We start from the raw sequence: 19,863 nt of genomic DNA on the forward strand, positions 1-19,863 counted from the left end.
AGTGAAAAGTAATGTTAAATTAAGAATAAATATATTCCAGTATCATGCTACGGTGGAAATTATGTGTGACCTTTCTCTTTAGCCAGATTTAGAATATGAACTTGCCTCTTATGGGTTCATTTCAGCAACCTTGCATAGTATGTTGTTTTTGAGCTGGAACTGATTTCAAAGATCTTTTATTTCAAATCTCCTGCTATGAAAACAGTTGCTAATGAAGATAATTAAACATTACTTTTCACTAAAAGGCATAAGAATCTATATAGAAATACCCTCCTTAGATAACAGAAGTTACCTAGTCATATAAACCACAGGACTTATTACAATTTAAACAGTGTAAGACTTTAATCTATGTATTTACATGTCTGTCACTTGGCTACTGAAATAGTTCAGGGTATTTTATGAGCATCATCTGTGGGTTTACAAATCAGAGAAAACATACAAACTACCTAATAAATTCTTTTCTAAATTCTCTTCTTGGCTTTCAGGCATTTTTTAGTCCCCTGCAGTATCTCACAAAAGATGAAAAAACTTGGAGGCAAGTAGTATCATAGCAACAACCAGAGTGTAAGGCTTTTGTTATGCTTCAGGTACCCTTTGTTCTGAGGCTCCTGTTCTGTGTCTGTTTTCTCATGATGCATCCAAATTACACGTCAGCCTGGGGTTCAGATTCCTGGAATCTGAGGACTGAATCCCAGGAGAAACATGGGAGCATTTTGCACAGGACCAGAAAAAGCAAGTATCATGAAATTTGCTGTGTTAAAATGTAGCATTATTATGGTAAGCTAATTCCTTAGAAATTGAGGCTTCCCATTGGCTCTTGTGGGCAATGAAAGAACAAATGGCATTTCTTAAGACACCACGTTCATCAAAACACCAAGAAAAAATTGCCCTTTCCTGTCATGTAATGTGTCATGCAATTATAGCCATCACCCAGACAAGACAGATCTTTGTTGCTTGTGCAAAAAGCAGAGTGCTGCAGAAACACATCAGGTTGTCTGAAGATGAAAAAGACTGCATAAGTGGAAATTATCACTCCACGACTAATTTTCATGCTCTTGAAAGCACTGAACACCAATCCAAATTTAAATAGAGGTGATTTACTCAGTAACCATTAATTTGACAATTAAGTAAGCCTGATGTGCCTCCTACACAGAGAAAGGAAGCTTATAATTTTGCTAAGCAAAACTTACAACAAATTCATGGCATGGGAGACAACATCACACCAGCATGCTAAAAGAAATGTGGCTATCTGATTTAAGCCAGCAGATAAAATGAAGAGGATTTTATTTATTTTTATGATGTTCCTTTCACAGAGATGCAACTGGATCAAATGGTCATTACACAAAAGAGGGATGCTGCTCCTTTCCTAAGGGAGCAGCTGCACCTGCTCAAGTGAAGTTTCCACAAACAGCAAGTGTGGCAGAAAAGGAGAGGGACTGCAGCAAGAAGTTGTGAGCCTGCAGATCAAGTGCAGGCAGAGAAACTGTGGAGACAACAGGCCTCTGAAAGAGAGAGGTTCCTGTAAATGTGTACCGCATACTCCAAAAATGCTACCATTTAAAGGTGCAGTTAATAAAACATTACTGGTTTAATCACTCACCACTGGAACCTTCCCCTCATCTCCAAGAAGACAAAGACAACCAGGGCTGAGCACTGAGAGAGGAAAAAGCCTTTTTGGCAAAAGACCGACAGGATGCTCGTGCAGTATCAGATGTGGTTGGAGGATAAGAATTCTCCATTTTAAGAGGCAAGGAAACGCACAGGGGTTGCAGAGCAGGCAGTTTTTGAGGTTCAAGAAGAAACGTTCTGTTATAGTGTACCTGTCATGATCCATCCTCATGTCCAAGGGCCCATCCTTCTGCAGGGAGAAGCCTCTTTCAGGTGTGTCTAACTGCATAGAAGAACAGCCAGCATCCAGGAGAACTCCGTCCAGAGTGCCTGGCTCAACCCCAGACGAGATTAACAAAGCCTCTGACTGGCTGAACCTTCCCAGGAGAGGCTGAAGCTGGTTCCTGTAAGAAAGGAACAAATGAATAGCCCCAAGTTCAGTTATAACCGTGCCATCTCTCCCCCTTGCACAGCAGGAATTAGATAATAGCACTCAACTTGTCTCAGAAGCAATAGGGCTATTCCCCAAGTAATAGTTTATATCTTTTCTTATGCCAACATTGAAAACTGGTCCAGAACACCCCTCAGTGGCTACTTCAACTTTAACTCTTTACTCTCTTCCTGCTTTATCTTAAAGAAATGGAAAACTGACTAACATTTAATTTTTTCAGTGAGCAGGAACTGAAGAGGACACCTTCAGCAGCAATGTCCTGGCTACTGAAGTACCTGCCCTGCCCAGCAGGGCCCTTAGTAAAGCAAGGCCAAGGTGCAGAAAAGAAAGAAAAGATCTAGAGAAGCAGACAAAATGGAACAAGAGGGCACAACCCTGTGGGTAGTATTTACCCAGCAGGAAAACAATTCCAAGTTCCTGCCATGGGACCAAACACGTTCTAAGTGGCATTTGTCATTTAAAAGTAACCGGGAAAATGAGGTGCACTCAATCACAGGCAGGTTAAAACCTCAGTGCATTTTGGATTCAGGCACCTGATGACTGCAGAGAGTGGTTTAACATGCACTTTTGTGCTTACTGCTCTTTCTTGGATTCAAAGTGGTTGTTTTTTGATGTTCCCATGCTGACAAGGAAAAGAGGAATGGCAAGGGATGAGAGAACACACCTTGGGCACACACACACACACGTGTCCAACCACACAGAGCTCAGCAGTACTGGGACAATGCTCAGGATGGAATTCCTGGGCTCAATGATCCTGGTGGGTCTGCTCCAGGATGTGATTTCATAATCTCTCAGGTTTCCATTGCTTTTTTGGGTATCTAACCCCGAACTTCTGGGTTTTGCCTATATATAAGGGGGCTTACAATTACACAATTTATTTTATCTGTCTCTCAAAATCTAAATGGATTTCACAGACTTAGAAAGATTAATCAACAAATTGCTGCATTTTTAGGCAGTACCTGAAAAGCAGAACACATTTCTGGAAGCCACTGCCTCCATATGGAGAGGAAAATCTGCATTAAAAGGAAGACACTTACGAATCCAACCACATGGAAGAACACTCAGCTAACACAAGGCTCTCCTCATTAGAGCAGGACAAATCCACCCAGCAAACACAATACAGAACCTGGGAAACCGTGTGAATGGACAGTGTCCACCAGGGATAGCATGATGGAGGACACAATCTGGAATTGGTGTCTGTCCAGCCCATAACTGAACACAGTTACTCAGCATAATAAAAACTGACAGCTCCTGAAAGCACAAGGATCCACTTCAGGCACTTAAAACATTTTAAGCTACCTAGTTAGATAGTTTTGAGATTGTATTTCCTCCCCAATATAATGAGGGGAATTTCCTTGAAAATGCATACTACTTTTTCCAACTGGGCAGTGTTTCTACCTTCCTGACATGTGCAAATGAATGAACTTTAAAATTCCATATGTGGGAAATGAAAATTAAATGAGACCTGGATAAAACTATAAATTGACATTGTCCAATTCCCCAGCAGCCAGTAATCCATGTCAGGGGTTCTGAAGTAGTGCTCTGCCAACCCATCTGAAAAATTACTCTAAACATTTTTTTTTTTATTGCTATAAATTTTCTTACATTTCTTTAAACAAGTCATAAATATGTGGATAGCTAAGATGTTTGTGACAGCTTTTGATTTGTGATCTGCTAAACTTTTGTGATTAGAAAAGGTTAATTAAAAAAAAACAAGTAAATTTTGAGTAAGTAGAAATTTTCTCTTTGGTAGAGAGATGCTTCAGCTGAAAAAAAGTCTGGAGCTTGCAAATAAAATAAAAAATAGATTGAGAAATTATTAGGTTGACATTTGATGTGAGTCTTTCAGCTGTGTGGAATTACAGCTTCTGTATATAAGGTGTTTGTTATGCACTGCCTTGTGTGTACCAATGATGGATACAGGAATCCTGGTGATTATAAATTATAATTAATTATAATATAAAATATTTTAATATAAAATAATATAATACTAATAAATAATTTATAAATTCTCACTGAAACCAGCTGGTTTTTATGAGGTTATAATGAGTGTATTACAAGGTTCAGGCCAACTCTCTGGATTCCTGTTCCTCTGTGGAACAGAAGACACAGAACAGTTTTAAGCATCTTGGCTCTCTCATACCCTTCCATTAATCAAACCAAGTGCACAGCAATGAAAGATTTATCATCTTACGAAGGGAAACACAAATATCAACTCTCTTTTTGGTGGGACAGCAACGATGATAGTGATGAAAAGGCCTAATCTACTAGATTATAAGCATGACACACTTATTTGAAATAAAATATTTTACCAAGAGTTCAGGACATTTGTTAGAAGATACTCTCCCCTAGTCTACCATTTTTTATGCCTATATTCAAATAAAACCTGCCTGTTACACACAGAATTTCTCAAAATATTCTTAATTTCCTCTCAATTTCCTTTTGAATTCAGGTTTTTATTTACGTGATCTGTAAATCCACTTTGCAGAAAAATCTCAAATAAATAATAAATAAGTAATAAAGGTCAAAAACCTTTATATCCCTACAGTCACATGCCTTCTGCTCTACCTAGGTGTGCAGAATTCTTGCCACTTTCTTTTTCAGCCTTCCAATGTTTTCTTTGGTCAAGAGAAGATTTATCTTCTATGACATACTTACCTAGTGTGAAAATCTATTACCCTTTCTTGTCTTAATTTACTGCAAAACCAGTGCTCAGTGGAAAAAGCAGGCAAGGTAAACCAGGGAACATCTGTAAACACCAAGAAAAACAGCCAAGCCTATAGTTCTGAGAGGCCTGAGACGAGAGGGCACATCCAAACATCACAGAGCAAGACTGGATGGGGATTTTCACCACTGCTGACACCTTGGAAAGCTGCTGGGAATACAAAGGGGCCCTGTAATCATTTTAGGCAGTCTTAGAAGGTTAAAACCTGACTAAACCAAGTTGCCTTGCTTAAGAGAAAAGATTTAAACTTGGTACTTGAGCAGCATTTTATATATTCAGAATATTTTGGAAACATAAAAAAAACTATGAAGAGCTTTTAGCTCCTCTCTTATAAATGGAGAAACAAGACTTGTAGAGCTTAATATTTAATGACTTGAAGATACCACGTAGAAAGCGAAGACAATTTCAGAAACCATGGTCTGAGGATGTAAGAAAGCAGAAAATACCTGTCACATTAGCTCTCCTTTGGGGGGGTCTGTATGGGGTAACAGCATGGCAATTTTTCAACAAATTCCCAACTGCTACAGACAAGCAATCTCTAACTTCTCAAAATATTCAACATGTTCACTCCCCCTTTAGTAATCTCAACATTCTACAAGAAAAATGTATGTAAGATTTCAAAAGAACACTGGGAATATGGACAACCTGGCCTGCTTTAAAAAGAATTAAAAGTTATTGACAGCAACTAAGGCTGTGGGGCCCCAGCAGATTTTGCTGTGCAACAACTTCAGAAGCTTGCAGAATTCTTGGGAAATAACACAGTTGGAAAATAATACAGATCCTTCAGGGTTCAGGTCCTTTGTTCAGGTCATAGCACAGTATTTTATTATATTGTGACACATAGCATAGTAATTCTGCTAGACAGGGCTTGATCCACACTTCTCAAGCACAGGAAAGAGCAGAATGAGAAAGAGTTCAACATCTCCTAAAGTATTTCAGGCTCTGCAGGTTTCAGTTAATCTCTGGTATTCTGCAATAAAAAATTTATAAATATATTTATTTCTCATTTTACTCAGTTGAGAGGGATCCACACAGAAAAAAAAAAAAAAAAAAAAAAAAGTAAAGCATTAGCACAGCTTTGACAAAATAAATGGAATCTTTTCTCTCATCTAATTTCTCTTGATTGCCATAGACATTGACATGACATCAATCATTCAAGGAATTTCACAGAGATGTACAATGATGCTTCGATGGTGCTTCAGCATTTTTTATGTATACATATTAACACTTGCTCCTGATGTTTCACTATTACTCCACTTAAAAATTCAGTGTATAAACACAGGCCCATCACTTGTGAGCAGTGAAAACTACATTTCACCCAACCAGAACAAATGGTTTCTCCAGGAGAAGAGAAAACCAAGTTTTCCAGCCAGCTCTTGGCACTGCTCACCAAACAGGGAGACCAGTGTGGTGCTTGGATGCAGTGCCTGCACTGGCATTGCCATCAGGGTGTGACGGTGCCCACAGGGGCTCTGGGATGAGGAAAGGGGTGGAGATCTGACTCCATGTTTCAGAAGGCTTGATTTATTATTTTATGATATATATTACATTAAAACTATACTAAAAGAATAGAAGAAAAGGTTCTCATCAGAAGGCTGGCTAAGAATAGAAAGGAATGATAACAAAGGCTTGTGGCTCAGACAGAGAGCTCGAGCCAGCTGACTGTGATTGGCCATTAATTAGAAACAACTCTATGAGACCAATCACAGATCTCAGCTTCTCAGGAGGAAAAAATTCTAAGGAAAGGATTTTTCATAAAAAGATGTCTGCGACAATCAGGGGGTCCAGCAGCCCCAGTTGAGGTGAGGACGCTGGCACAGACCTGGTGTGACACTGCCTCCTCAGCTGGCTGAGGTCACCCACAGCTGTCACTCTGCTGTCGTTTTCACTCCTGGCTGCGCTGCCCCAGGCACACCCAGAGGCAAACTGTGAAGCATTCCAGCCACAAATCCCAGCGAGTTCCAGCGCTCCTGCCTGGGAACTGCGGTGTGTTACTGCACCTCAGTGCAACATCCCTCTCAAAAAGTGTACCTGAAAATTGCAAAAATCTTTACATTGCCTTTACCAAATGGAAAATTGGCACGGTTTTCATGCTTGTCAAGTGTATTGGTTTGCATGGCCTGGTTTGGGCAGTGGGGGGCACAGAGGTGGCTCCTGTGAGGAGCTGCTGGAAGCCTCCCCTGTGCCCAGCAGAGCCAGTCCCTGCTGTGGGACAGATGCTGGGACAGGGACAGGTGCTGGGAACGCCTCTGGGATAACAGAGTGAAGAAAAAATCAAAGCAAAGCTGGGGGCCAGTGTTAATTCCAGCCAGAGAAGAGGAGGAGACAGTGAGAACACGAGAGGAAAAGAACCTGGAGACACCAAGGGCAGTGGGGAAGGAGGGTCAGGAGGAGCTCCAGGGGCAGAGCTGGGATTCCTCTGCAGACCCTGGGGATGATCAGGGTGAAGCAGCTGAGCCCCTGCAGCCCCTGGGGACCCACGGGGGATGCAGAGATCCATCCCCAGCCCCTGAGGATGCAGAGACCCAGGAGGGGATGCAGAGACCCACCCACAGCCCGTGGAGATCAAGAGGGGATGCAGAGATCCAGGGGAGGGGATGTAGAGATCCACCCCCAGCCCATGGTAGCGGCGCCCAGATAATTTCTGCTGGTTCTTATCTCAATCCATGAACCTTTTGTTAAATTTTCTCTCCTCTGTCCAGCTGCAGAGAGGTGTGAGTGGCTTTTGTGAGTGGCCAGCATCTGACCAAGGTGAAACCACAGCAGCAAGAAAAAAAGGGAAACCAAAAAATTGTGGTATCTATCACCTTATAAACCAACTGTGTCTCTGCATTTCTAGTTTTATATAAAAATAAATTACAGATCTATGGAAAGCCCAGTAGCTACTTGAGAGCTAACAACTCAGTCTAGGCTGTGTTTTGTGCAACAAAATTACAAACTGAAATCTCAGCCACTGATCAACAAAGTCCTGAGAACTGGAAGAAGCATACATAAAAACCAATTTCCATAGAACCAAGTTAAGATTTTCAAATTTGAGGGCTACAGTGATGACTGTACTCTGTCTGAGAATCCCTGAAATGCCATTTCAAGTATTTTTAAACTGGTAAACTTTTACTTACCACGTATTCCCACTTAAGAGCAGAGAGCATTTAAAAGGCATGCATACATTTGAAAAGTCAGCTACTTCTCTCTCCATATAACCTGAAGACATCACACCAAAAAAAATCCCAACAAAAAACAATCCCCCCTTTTTGTATGGACTTGTAGAGCACTGAGCACCTTACACTGTCAGAAATGCTATCCCAGGAGTGCCTTTCTGTGCCTCCTCTTGCCAGCTCTGTGTTTCTTACACCAACCTCATGGACCCGGTTATTTCCTGCTTCAGTGGTTCTCCTCCAGCTCCCTGGAAAATGTCCCCTTCTCCTTTCTCTGCCACCTTCTGCAAAGTGATGCAATCCTCCACTCCTCTGCCACTGGCACCAAATGAGCCCAAAACTTAATTTAGAGGTTTAATGTCAGAAGTTTGTAACAACCTCTCAAGCACATCTGCTCCAAACAGACTGCTCACTGTTTAAATGCTCATTTTTATTTCTATATGAAGTCTGGGTTCCACTGTTCTGTCCACTAACAAAATTTCAGCAAAAAACTGCTGGAGAAGACACTGTTCCAACTAAAGGAAAAGATGTAATTTGCAAACCAAGAACACAAACATCAAAGATGGTTTCCATTGAGTATAAATCCAAAATCTGGCCATATTAGACATCTTCCACAGCAGGTATACTCAATCTCATTAAAATAAGGATGAAAATTTAAGTTAATAATGGACAATGTGTCCTGCTAAATTACAGATTAAGGAGGCAATTGTTTTTCTTTTTCTGGGAAAACCAAAGACTAGCAGAAAAAGACAATGGAGGCAAATTTCAAAATTACACGTCTCACCAAAATTTGAAAAAAAAAAAGGGTTTTTTTAGTTTCCTAACACAAAGTTTTGCTGCATAATAAGAGCAAACTTTATGCAATTACATCTAGCCATTAAAGCCTTTGCTATAAAAGATATATCATCATTATGAGTGACACCTTTACTACAGAATATTTGTGGCACACATAATATGCTGCCATCATTGAGATGTGCAAAGAAAACCAAGCTGTCAGAATGATCTGCCTGTCACTCATAGGACACAACAGTTTAGAAAAGTCCTGTTTTTTCTGGTTTCCACTGGGATCTCAGGTTGGCAGTGGCCACAAGCTGGAACAGCTGAGTTATTATCATCACCTCAGGACTCCCAAGCACTCAGTGAGCCCCCCTCAGTTTATTTCCAATTTTAACCACCCCAGCACAAACCAGGGTGTTCTTTCACCTCTCCTTATAAACTACTACCACCACTTCAACAATTACTGCAAGAAGTTTTGTTGGACCTTTCTGCTGACAGTTTGCACAAACACTTTTAAAAGGCGAATATCCAACTCACCGCTCAAGTTCTAAGATTATTTTTTCACTGTAAGAAAACAGTGCAAAGCAAGTTTTCTTAAAGCTGATCAATCTTAATAATGATATTTTTTTTCTACTGGCATCTTAAAAGACAGCTGGATAAAAACTGCCTCTCCAGCCCACAACAACCCACACATAAACTCACAATTTCACTAGAGACACAATGGTACTTAATTGAACTCAAAAGCAATGCTGCTACTGGCCATAGAAGGAAGGAAGGAAGGAAAGTTCTGTTTTAATCAGTTACCAGTAGAAAACAGAAAGAAATTCTGGATGCACACCAGCAGGTTGAAAGGTACAAATTACCACCAGGAACATAAAAGCTGTGTATGAACATGTTTCAGTCCATGAATGTAAGAACACTAAAATCTGTAGCAACAAGCATTGCAGACAGAAGTTTCTCCAACATGCAGGAAAGAGGCAGATCTCTTTTTTCCAGGTTAACACACAATCTCAGAGGAATCTGAGAAAATTGTATTGAGCGTTGCAGACTGGAGAAAAGGCACAAACCCAGATTTATCACTCAGTCAGCTTTACTGATCAATTACTGAATAATTGAGATCAGGTATGTACAACAACCAAAACACCATATGTTACAGTCTAAAAAGACAAAAACTTGCCTCAGTTTTGTCTCATTTGTTGAATGAACAAAAAAAAAAAAAAAAGTGTATTTCTCTAGTACCTGCTGTCCCCCACTGAAACATTTCAGTTTCTGAATATGTTTCTGTCTTACTTAAATCAGTAATTTGTCACCGTGATATTTTCTGGAAAATCTCTTCGCCAGGATTTCTTCTCCTGGGAAGCTGGGAAGCTTCAGATTCTCCATGTTTTGCTGCATTGGAATTGTTTACCCAGCATGTGAACTGTTTTAATTTAATGACCAATCCCAGTCCAGCTGTGTCGGACTCTCTGAGTCTGTCACGGGTTTTTATTATCATTCTTTTCTAGCCTTCTGATGTCTCCTCTTTCTTTAGTATAGCTTTAGTATATAATTTATTTTAATATAATATCATAAATAATAAATCAGCCTTCTGAGAACATGGAGTCAAATTCTGATCTCTCACTTTTCCCAGGGACCTCACACCACTACAAGTAATTAACTATTCTTTCTTTGACAAACCATTTCCTTGTTTGAAACAGCACTTAAACCTCAGAACACTGAGGATAAATACATCCAGCATCAAGAATTCATTTATTATAGATGAAACAAGTAACTTTTTATTCCTTCCTGCTCTTCTTTTCTAAGCTGAGCCATAGAAGAACATATCTACAATTGGAATTGACTCTCACCTCAAGCACGAAACTTTCTGCCTGTCCCTTGGACAGCATCCCATGCTCCTGACTGTGGGGAGGAGAAATCAGAGGCAAAACACAAGAGAAATGCAAATTAGGAAATGGGGCATCACTCAGCCACAACTGCAGTTTGCTCTCCTGTGCCTTGGCTCACACCAAGTCTTTGCCTTGTCCAGACAAACCAACATGAGCTCTGCATAAAATTACAAATTCCATCACATCATGGTGTTAAAAGGCAGGCCAGCAGGCAGTATTTTGTTCTCTATTCATTTCCCATTGGTTTTTAGCATGCTCCACTCACCCAGCAGTGAACACCACCAGTCATTAAGGTTCCCAGGACAGCCCAGTGTCTCACCTGCCTCTGGTCAGCTCACAGCCCACACGAGTGAACCTGACATGTTTGGCCACATCTCGTAACCCTAAGTCTTTCCACCTGCTGCCTTGTGGGGTTCTGCAGTTCTCCAGAAAAAAAAGCTTCATTTTTCCTGTATTAGGTAACACAGCCTAAAATCAACAACGAAAAGTCAACGAAAAGTCAACGAAAAGTCAACCAATAGTCAACCTGTGGGATCTCAGCACCTCAGGACTGAGGTGCCGAGCCACCGAGACCACCCTTGGGGGGCTCGGGAGTCCTGGAATGTTGCCAGAAGTGTCTGGTGGCTGGACTTTGATCCTACACGGGAGACGACACCTGTATGAGGATAGGAGGACTTCACCGGGGTGAATGGTGAAGGGATTAGTTAATTAGAGGGTGAGACACAGGGTTTAGGATTTATGTACAGGGGGGTTTAGAGAAGTAAGATGGAGGAATTGGGGCATGTCCTGTCCTTCTTCTTCTTCTCCTCCATCTTCTGTGGTGATGGTGGCACTTTGGGATTGGTCATTACTGAAAGTGCACCGGAAAATAAGAATAAAAAGGATTGGGGAAAAATGATAAATATTGTACACGTAACTATGGGTATAAAGATAGGTGACCGTCCGGAGGGCAGGACAGAGTGTGCTCATGGCTGGCTGCTGAGCAGAGCTCTGTCGGGCCGAAAGAAAATCTTTTAGATAAACAATTAATAAACATAAAGACCGAAAGAAGAACTGAAGCCTCTTCTCGTCCTTTGATACGCGGGCTGCCCCAAGGCCACTCCGGGCCTTTCCAGGCCCTCCAAACAGCCGAAAACTGGACATCAACCAATAGTCAACCAATAGTCAACCAATAGTCAACCAAAAACCATGCCACCCACCAATATACTGGCTTATTTTGATAACTGATGAACAACTAAGTTGCGTGCTGCACCCACATATCCTTGTGGCACTGCAGTGGTGAGATCATCTGAAATGAGATCAGAGTGACCCCTATAACCAGACAGAAACTCCACACCAGAAGATTGCTTTGCTTCCACTACTCACTCTCTACACAACTTTACCTTGTTAAATTGCCCTTGCTACTTCTGTATTTACCAACTCTGAAAATTGCTCCAAAGTATGAAACATTTGAAAATCAAAATTAAATCTATATTTGTTTCTCAGAACATTGCAATCCAATCTTGGGAAGAAAGTAATGTGCTTAATCCTACTAAAGGTTATAACATGTATAATAATGTAATCATACTAAAGATTATAACATGTATAATAATGTAATTCTACTAAAGATTATAACATGTATAATGATGTAATTCTAATAAAAATTATAACATGTATAATAATTTAACATTACTAAAGGTTATAACATGTATACGAATATAATCCTACTCAAGATTATAACATATATAACATAATCCTGCTAAAGATTATAACATATATAACAACATAATCCTACTAACGATTATAACATGTACCTGCAGAGTGAAAAGATGCGTGTAAAATATTGTTAAGTATTTTTTTACAAGTAAAAAAAAATTGATTTGTTCATCAAATGAAAATCTCCACAAAGTCATGATTTCCAAATCCTGCATATGCAAACTTAGGTATATCCCTCAAGAAAACCTCAGTTACAACAGTAAGCATTAAATTTTGGAAATTAAATTTTGGAAAACTACCGAGGGTACACAAAAGGTTATTATTATACATTACCAACTCTAAGAATGCTTTTGATTGAAAATGTTATCTTAAAACACTTCCCCAGTGACCCTGACCCTTTTTTCTAGTTTAAAAATGTCAATTTCAGAAAGGAATCCTAACAATAAAACCAGTTTGTTCAGGAGCCAGGAGCATCTTGGACACCACCAGTTAGCATCCACGTAGAATTGTACATTCTATATTAAAGTCTCATTCTGTTACGTCATTTATTAAGTGCCTTGTTATAAGAGCTGGGAAATTTAAATGCATCCCACCAGTGACAATCTATCCTGACATTCAGTGTTCCCTGCACTGACATTTTTACTTCATACAAGTCATGAAATGCTGCATCCAAATGAACTTCTCTCCTATAAAATGAACATCCAGAAAGTGTGCACATTATCTTTTAAGTCAATATCAGAAATAATAGTTACTTTTTTACTGAAATACCCTAGTCTCAACAATGTTATTTTTTCTGCACAGAGACTACATGCAGTCTAATTACTTGCCACTGCAGATTACAACATAAAGTCTGAAGCTTTGGAGAAGTAAGAGAACTTTCAATTGAATAATATTTGCTCCTGAAAGTACACATACAATTTTAAATTACTGCTTTGATTCTCTCTAATGGGAAAATATATTCAATTGAGATGCACTGAGAAAAAAAAAGAACAAAAAAAGCACCCCATTTGTGAAATAAGACAACATTCTGAGGGAAAAAAGGAAAAAATAAAGCTCTACCAAATATGCAAGGTAAGGAAACAGACACATAATAACCAACACAATCACATAATCAACAGTTTAAAAGATACCATAAAGACACCTTATAGAAGTAGTAATATGAAAGTATAGAAGCACAGTATAGTACAGTATAGTATAAAGTAGTAATATCAAAGTATAAAAGTGTGGCAGACCATGAGAACAGAAGGTGTTGCATAGCCCCATCTAAAGTATCATGAGATATAATTCTTACAACTCCATAAACAAGAAAAAAAAATGCTTGCAGCAAGTTTCTAGCCTAGAAGGGGAAGTGTCAGCCCAGCTAAATTTGTTGCACGTGCCCCAGTAAAGGAGGGCAAAGTTCCTAAAAGATTACAATGGATAAATGTGATGAGCTCAAAGCACCATGTGTGAAAATATGTACTAAATATGTTAAGAAAACCTCTGAAAAACTGAAAAAACCCTTGCCTGAGCTGAAAGTTCATCACCTGGACATAAGCATGAAAAAAAGGAGCAGCAAGTTTCATTTGGGCATATGAACAGTAAACAGCTGTGAAAAGGGAAACAAAACCCTACAATATGCAAGCCAGAAGTTTCAATTGGAATAGAGAAGTATTTAAAATAGAACAGCAGGACTTATCCAGAGTGGAACTGGCACAGAGGAGCAGGAACAGGATGAGCAGAAGTGAGAGGTTATGAAAAGATTAAAAATCCCCAGACTTGTTTTGCATGCAAAAAAGGAGGGCAAGAATAGATGTCAATATTCTACAGCAAGTATTTTCAAATGCCAAGGAGAGAAAAGATCTAAGAGATATTAATAAACTATTACTTAATTTTCTTCAATTAAAATTAAATTAGGTAACTGCTTTAACTGGAAATTTAAAAAAAAAAATTCGTATAATGAAAAATTAGACTCTGGAATAGCTGGAGCACTGTATATAGAACTCCTAATTACTTTTAATATAGAGCACAGGGGAGGAGATTAAATTATGCAGTGTCTTATAACACCATGCAATTGGATTCAGTGCTGTAGAAGTCTCTTAGAGCATGTTTATATTTGAGCAGCTATTGTAATTCTCCTCTGAAAAGCTCACCCTGAAAATGTTTACGTAAACTTATCATGACATATACACATTACACATTTTACATGTGTATAAACATACTCCAACCAAGAATAACTTACCCCTTAGGTATAAATGGTTCCTTTTATTTTTAGAAACCCCTTAACTGAATGCATAAATACACCATTGGCACTGAAAAGGCTTCTTTCTCTTAATTTTATCCAAAACAGTTACTGGGGAACTTTTAACCAAACATAACCTTGATATTGACTGGCAACTGCTGTTTTCTGACAGAAAACTCAAAAAATACATTGCTCTCAGATGCAACTTTTTCTAGCATATTTTTGATGACTTAATTCAGAAGATGAGAAAGGAACTTCCAAATGGAACTTCCAAACCTGCCACAAAAGGATAATTAGGACCCCAAGATCAACAAATTTTGATTTTTATTGAAGGAAGAGTTCAACAGTTCAAAAGTTGAGTGTCTGCTTTTCCATAGGGTGCAATAAAATACTCTAAAGGCATTAACTTAATGTGATATAGAAGGAGATAAAAAAGAAATTCCCAAACAAAATCCCAAGTTACTTTAGTGCTATTTTTAAGTATAATTCTACCAAATTGAATAAAAAAGAACAGGCACCTCTAAGAACATTTTAACCCTCTGCTCCATGGCTTGGGACTTTGCAGGCTGTATTTATTTCTCCACGCTCATCAGCAGGTTCCCATCTGTTTTGTAAAGCAGCTGATTCCTCAATTAGACAACTACTTTCTAATATGTCCCTACAGGTTAAGATCCCGTAAGTAAAGTAATTACAGGCAATTTTCACATCTAGATGAACGCCCTTCCAGGTGCTAGAAAACACAACGTGATCCTGACAGCCTTCAGAAAAGATCTACAGTCCACTCCAGCATTTATTTAAACTCAAGTTTTCCAAAACTGGAATTAGGCAAGAATCCATTTGATCCACAAATGCTCAGACTGTTGCAGAGAATTTTTTCTCTATGTGCCATCTTTTTACCTAGGAATCACAGATCTAGGAAACAATTTGCCAAAGAGGCCTCCAGAGGTGTTCCAGCCCAAAGCTCAGTGCAGACCTAACTCAGGTGGGCTCCCCAAGGCCAGGTGCAGCTGGACACCCCCCAGAGATATTCCACAGGAAACCTCTCTCAGTTCTACAGCCCTTCTGGCCCTCTCCTTCCCTGACACCTGTAATTGGAATTTCCTGCCTTTTAACTCGTGTCTCAGAACCCCCACCAGACTCCAGCTCTGGGGCAGTCCTTCAGGCAGGTGAAAAACTCCAGAGCAAATTGTTCACAAAGCTGGCAAAGGGTTTTCAGTTATTTAAGTCTTCAAAAAACACTACGGATCGCTGATCCTGGTTTTTAAGTTTTTTTCCCTAGAATTATGAAGACAAACTTGAGATTAGGATGTAGTAACTGTGTATTTAATCAAAATTACAAAAATCAATTAATACACTACATTAATCAAAGCAATAATAAAAAGCAGAAATTAATAAGAAATTAATCAAATCAAATTAATAAAATAAAATTGATAAAAAATATTATAAATTAGCACTTTGACATTCCCCTAGAAAATTCATTCTTAGCTGTGTTTTGTCACATAGAAAGCTAAACAGTTACTCTTGAATAATTTACATATTTACTACAAGCAGACTCATTTTCCATATCAGGCTACTAATTTATGACTTAAGAGTTTTTGATGTTGGGGTGTTGGCAGGACATAAAATAATTGCTTATTGTTACCTGATGACATGAAAAATTTAAGAATCAAGCTCTAAACACAAGCTGGTTTACATCTCAGTATTCCTGCGTGTTCCCAAAATAGATGATTTTTCAGTTCTATTATGGTTTTATTTGGAAGTACCAGTAAATTGAATTTCATTGCTCTCCATTTGCTATATTACTTTAAAAAAAAAATCATTATTGAGCAGAATAACTCCCACTGGAACAAAGTCTCACTTTTGTTACTATACAAACATATTTCTGTTCCTGTTCACAAGCTGAACTACCAAAATCATTATAAATACCAGCACTTCAAGTGGAAAAAAAAGACCTTTTATTTAAAATAAATGCCTCTTTGCCAATGCAAAACCATGGCTAATCCATTAAATCGTTCGGAGTACTGCAGATGGCTCCACTGGTGTTCCCACTGTGTGCTCTGTAACATTTCAAATCACCCATGGGAGATGCTAAAGAAACATTGACTATTTCATTTTGTCAGTATTATAATGCCTTACCTGGAGAATCTCTTCCCTAAGCCGCCATCCCATAAGAGTAAGTATAACTCCATTTGAGAAGCTCCTTTAAAAGAACTTTAAAAGATCCCACCTTTCCAACAACAAAATATCAAATGAAACCAAGCAGAATTGCACAGAAGCATCCACTGGAAGTGGTCAATGCCAGGACAAGCCAACTTTCTGCAAAGCATTGCCACCAGCCTGCTGCAGCAAATTTCATCCCCACACACCACCTGCACCACCGCTGACTCTTGTGTCATAGCCACAGTGCGGCTGTGGGGTTTGTCACACAGTGCATGGCTCCTTTGGATTTATGAAAGTAATCCTCAAGTGATCGCATCTCAGAATCTCTGCTGCTCAGAGTGGCCCCAAGATGAGTTAGAACGTCTCTTTTCCCAGCCCGGTGGTTGAAGAAAGAGTCAGAACTCTTCTATTCTCATTCTCAAGGTTGTTTATTGTTTCTTATCTATAAAATTCTTTCTCCTGTCCAGCCAAAGTCTGCTCAGCAGGTCAGACAGAGGCACTCTGCCTGCCTCAAAGGCGGTGTTATCTTTTTATACTAAAAACTACATGTACACTATTTACCATAACTTCCCAAAATCTATTACCTATGTTAGACAGTGAGCTTCTACTCTAAACCAATCTAAAAATGCCAACATCACTATCACAGACACATTTTATGAAAAATCCTTTCCTTAGCATTTTTTTCTCCTGAGAAGCTGTGAGGCCTCAGGAACAAAATGCAAACATTGATTATCTGCTGCTGTGGGTTGCACAGGTGCATCTGTGATTGGTCCATGTTGGTTGTTTCTAATTAATGACCAATCACAGTCAGCTGGCTCCGACTGTCTGAGATACAAGCCTTTGCTATTCATTCCTTCTTTTTCTATTCTTAGCTAGCCTTCTGATGAAATAATTTCTTCTATTCTTTTAGTATAGTTTTAACATAAGATATATCATAAAATAATAAGTCAAGCCTTCTGAAACATGGAGTCAGATCCTCATCTCTTCCCTCATCCTCAGACCCCTGTGAACACTGTCACACATCACAGCAGAGGATGGAGGTCAACAAGAAGAAGGAGAAAGGCTGGACACGCCCAGATCCCTCCATCTTACCCCCTGAACCCCCATTCTAAAAACCCAAAAAAATCTATTTCTCCCCCTGTGCCAAACTATTATTCTACTTATACTTTTGTGGCTTTTAGATCTTCATATAAGGCAGGTAATTTGCTCCATGGGTCATAATCAAAACCACAGGGGCATGTTGGGCTCTGTGCCAGGGTCTCTGAGGCCCCTGGCAGGGTCCTGGCAATCCAGGACAGCCAGAGGGATGTCCTGAATTTCAACAATCCCAGAGCTACTGTTCTGTCTCAGAAATGGACCCAGAAACCGTGGCCCAGAAACCTTCCACTGTGCGTCTGTCACGACGCCTTTTCATTAAAATCCTTTTGTTAGGATTTTTCCAGCTGAAGCTGAGAAGTTTCAGCAACAAAGTGTAAACAATGCTTATGTGCTGCTGTGGAATGCAACAGGTGGATCCATGATTGGTCTCCTGTGGATGTTTGGATTTACTGACCACTCACGGCAGAGCTGCGTCTCGATCTCTGCTGAGACACAGAACTTTGTTATTCATTCCTTTTCTATTCTTAGCTTAGCTAGCTTCTGAGAACTTTTCCTTCTATTTCTTTTTAATATAGTTATAATGTAATATATATATATATCATAAAATAATAAATCAAGCCTTCTGAACATGAGGTCAACATTCTCACCTCTCTCTTCATCCTGCAACCCTTGTGACCACCGTCTCATGGGTCTGACTGCTCAGCACCTCCTGCATTTCTGCTGACTTCCCTATCACAGCCCATAAAATGGGTGAAATATGTGACACAAAGGTTATTAACACCCTGTGGGAGACACTGCCTGCCAAAAGGGCTGTCAGAGAGTGCTGGTGCCACCAGATGTGGGGGATAAAAGGCCTGTTCACCTCTCTGTAGCTGTTTGGCATCGTGCATCTCACAAAGGAGGAGCTGAGCCAAACAGCTCAGGCAAAGGCTTAAATCATGGCAAAACCACACTGGGGTCTTCTCAAAACATGCACATCACTCTAACAAATATTAGACAAATACTCTGTCTAAAATGGAGAAAAGAGTAGAACCACGTTCTGCACAACAAGGGCGTGGCACAGCTTCTTTACAGATGCATCCACCAGGAAAAAATGCTAACACCTTCACAGTATAATTAGCAAAAGTCTGATAATCAAAATTAAGTCAGGTAGCCAATGTGTCAGAGAGTAATCAGGTATCACCTCAAGTACTGGGCCAAATTTTACAGCAAGTGCTTTAAAATGAGGAGTCAATAAGCTGAGAGAGATCCAGAGAGCTGCAAAGAAGCAGGCAGAAAACATGAGTCACGTGGAAACACTGCAAGCTGGGCTTGGTTTTGTTTTTCTTTGTGAATAAGGAGGCTGGAAGTGATCTGATGGTTATCTCTGTACCAAGTTACTAAAAAGGCTTCAGCATTCAGTAATTCTGCATGCCAAGCCAGAGCAAGTCAAGGAATGCTTGGCTGAAGTGGCAGAAAAGGAGCTCTGAGCTGGACATTGGGACAATTTCTTCATGCATAAACCACCAGAAATCACCAAGAGATATTATTTATGCAATTCCTGTTATTATGGAATGCTTCTAGGAAGAGGAAAGGCAAACAGTGTTAAGGAACTCCAGAAGTACATTAGATTTTGTTCTAATTTTGCAATTTATTGACAGTGCTTAAAGCCCTTGTTTCCAACATCCATTATTTATTTTATTTGAATTTTCTTTTGGGAATCATTCGGGGTTTAAGTTGTTTCATTGCTAAGTTTGATCAGGAATTCTGCAGTTAAATTTCAAGTTGGTAACATCTGATTTCACATCTTTGGAAAAGTGACTGATGAAATTTTTGCCTGTGTCACTCTGTTGTTTCTTCTGTCTTATCTCCTGATATTCCTGTAACTGCATCAGGGCTTTCTTTACCTTACCAGTATTTTTATTTCTTTGTATTACAACAAGGACACAGATGGTTGACATCCTTGCCCATAGAGCAGGGGTGGGAACCAGGCAATCTTTAAGGTTCTCTTCCAACCAAAATTATTTTTTGAGTCATTACTTGGGGTATTTTTAAACAGGTATAACACACAGAACCCATGTTTCTTTCCGAAATCGAAAATTTTGGCT

The 19,863-nt window shown here is 39.5% G+C and overlaps 1 protein-coding gene across 5 annotated transcripts in view; it reads right to left on the minus strand.

Annotated features, from left to right (window-relative positions):
* The window catches only part of METTL15 (methyltransferase 15, mitochondrial 12S rRNA N4-cytidine), an 84,064-nt gene that overhangs the window by 10,020 nt on the left and 54,181 nt on the right, over window positions 1-19,863 (minus strand). For all 5 annotated transcript variants that reach the window (XM_074543767.1, XM_074543768.1, XM_074543770.1 and 2 more), the window contains one exon: window positions 1,821-2,012. In XM_074543767.1, the coding sequence (XP_074399868.1) occupies window positions 1,821-2,012 (192 nt within the window). The remainder of the gene's footprint in view (window positions 1-1,820; window positions 2,013-19,863) is intronic.

The sequence above is a fragment of the Zonotrichia albicollis genome, chromosome 6, assembly GCF_047830755.1.
Source record: "Zonotrichia albicollis isolate bZonAlb1 chromosome 6, bZonAlb1.hap1, whole genome shotgun sequence".
Taxonomy (NCBI): Eukaryota; Metazoa; Chordata; class Aves; order Passeriformes; family Passerellidae; genus Zonotrichia; species Zonotrichia albicollis.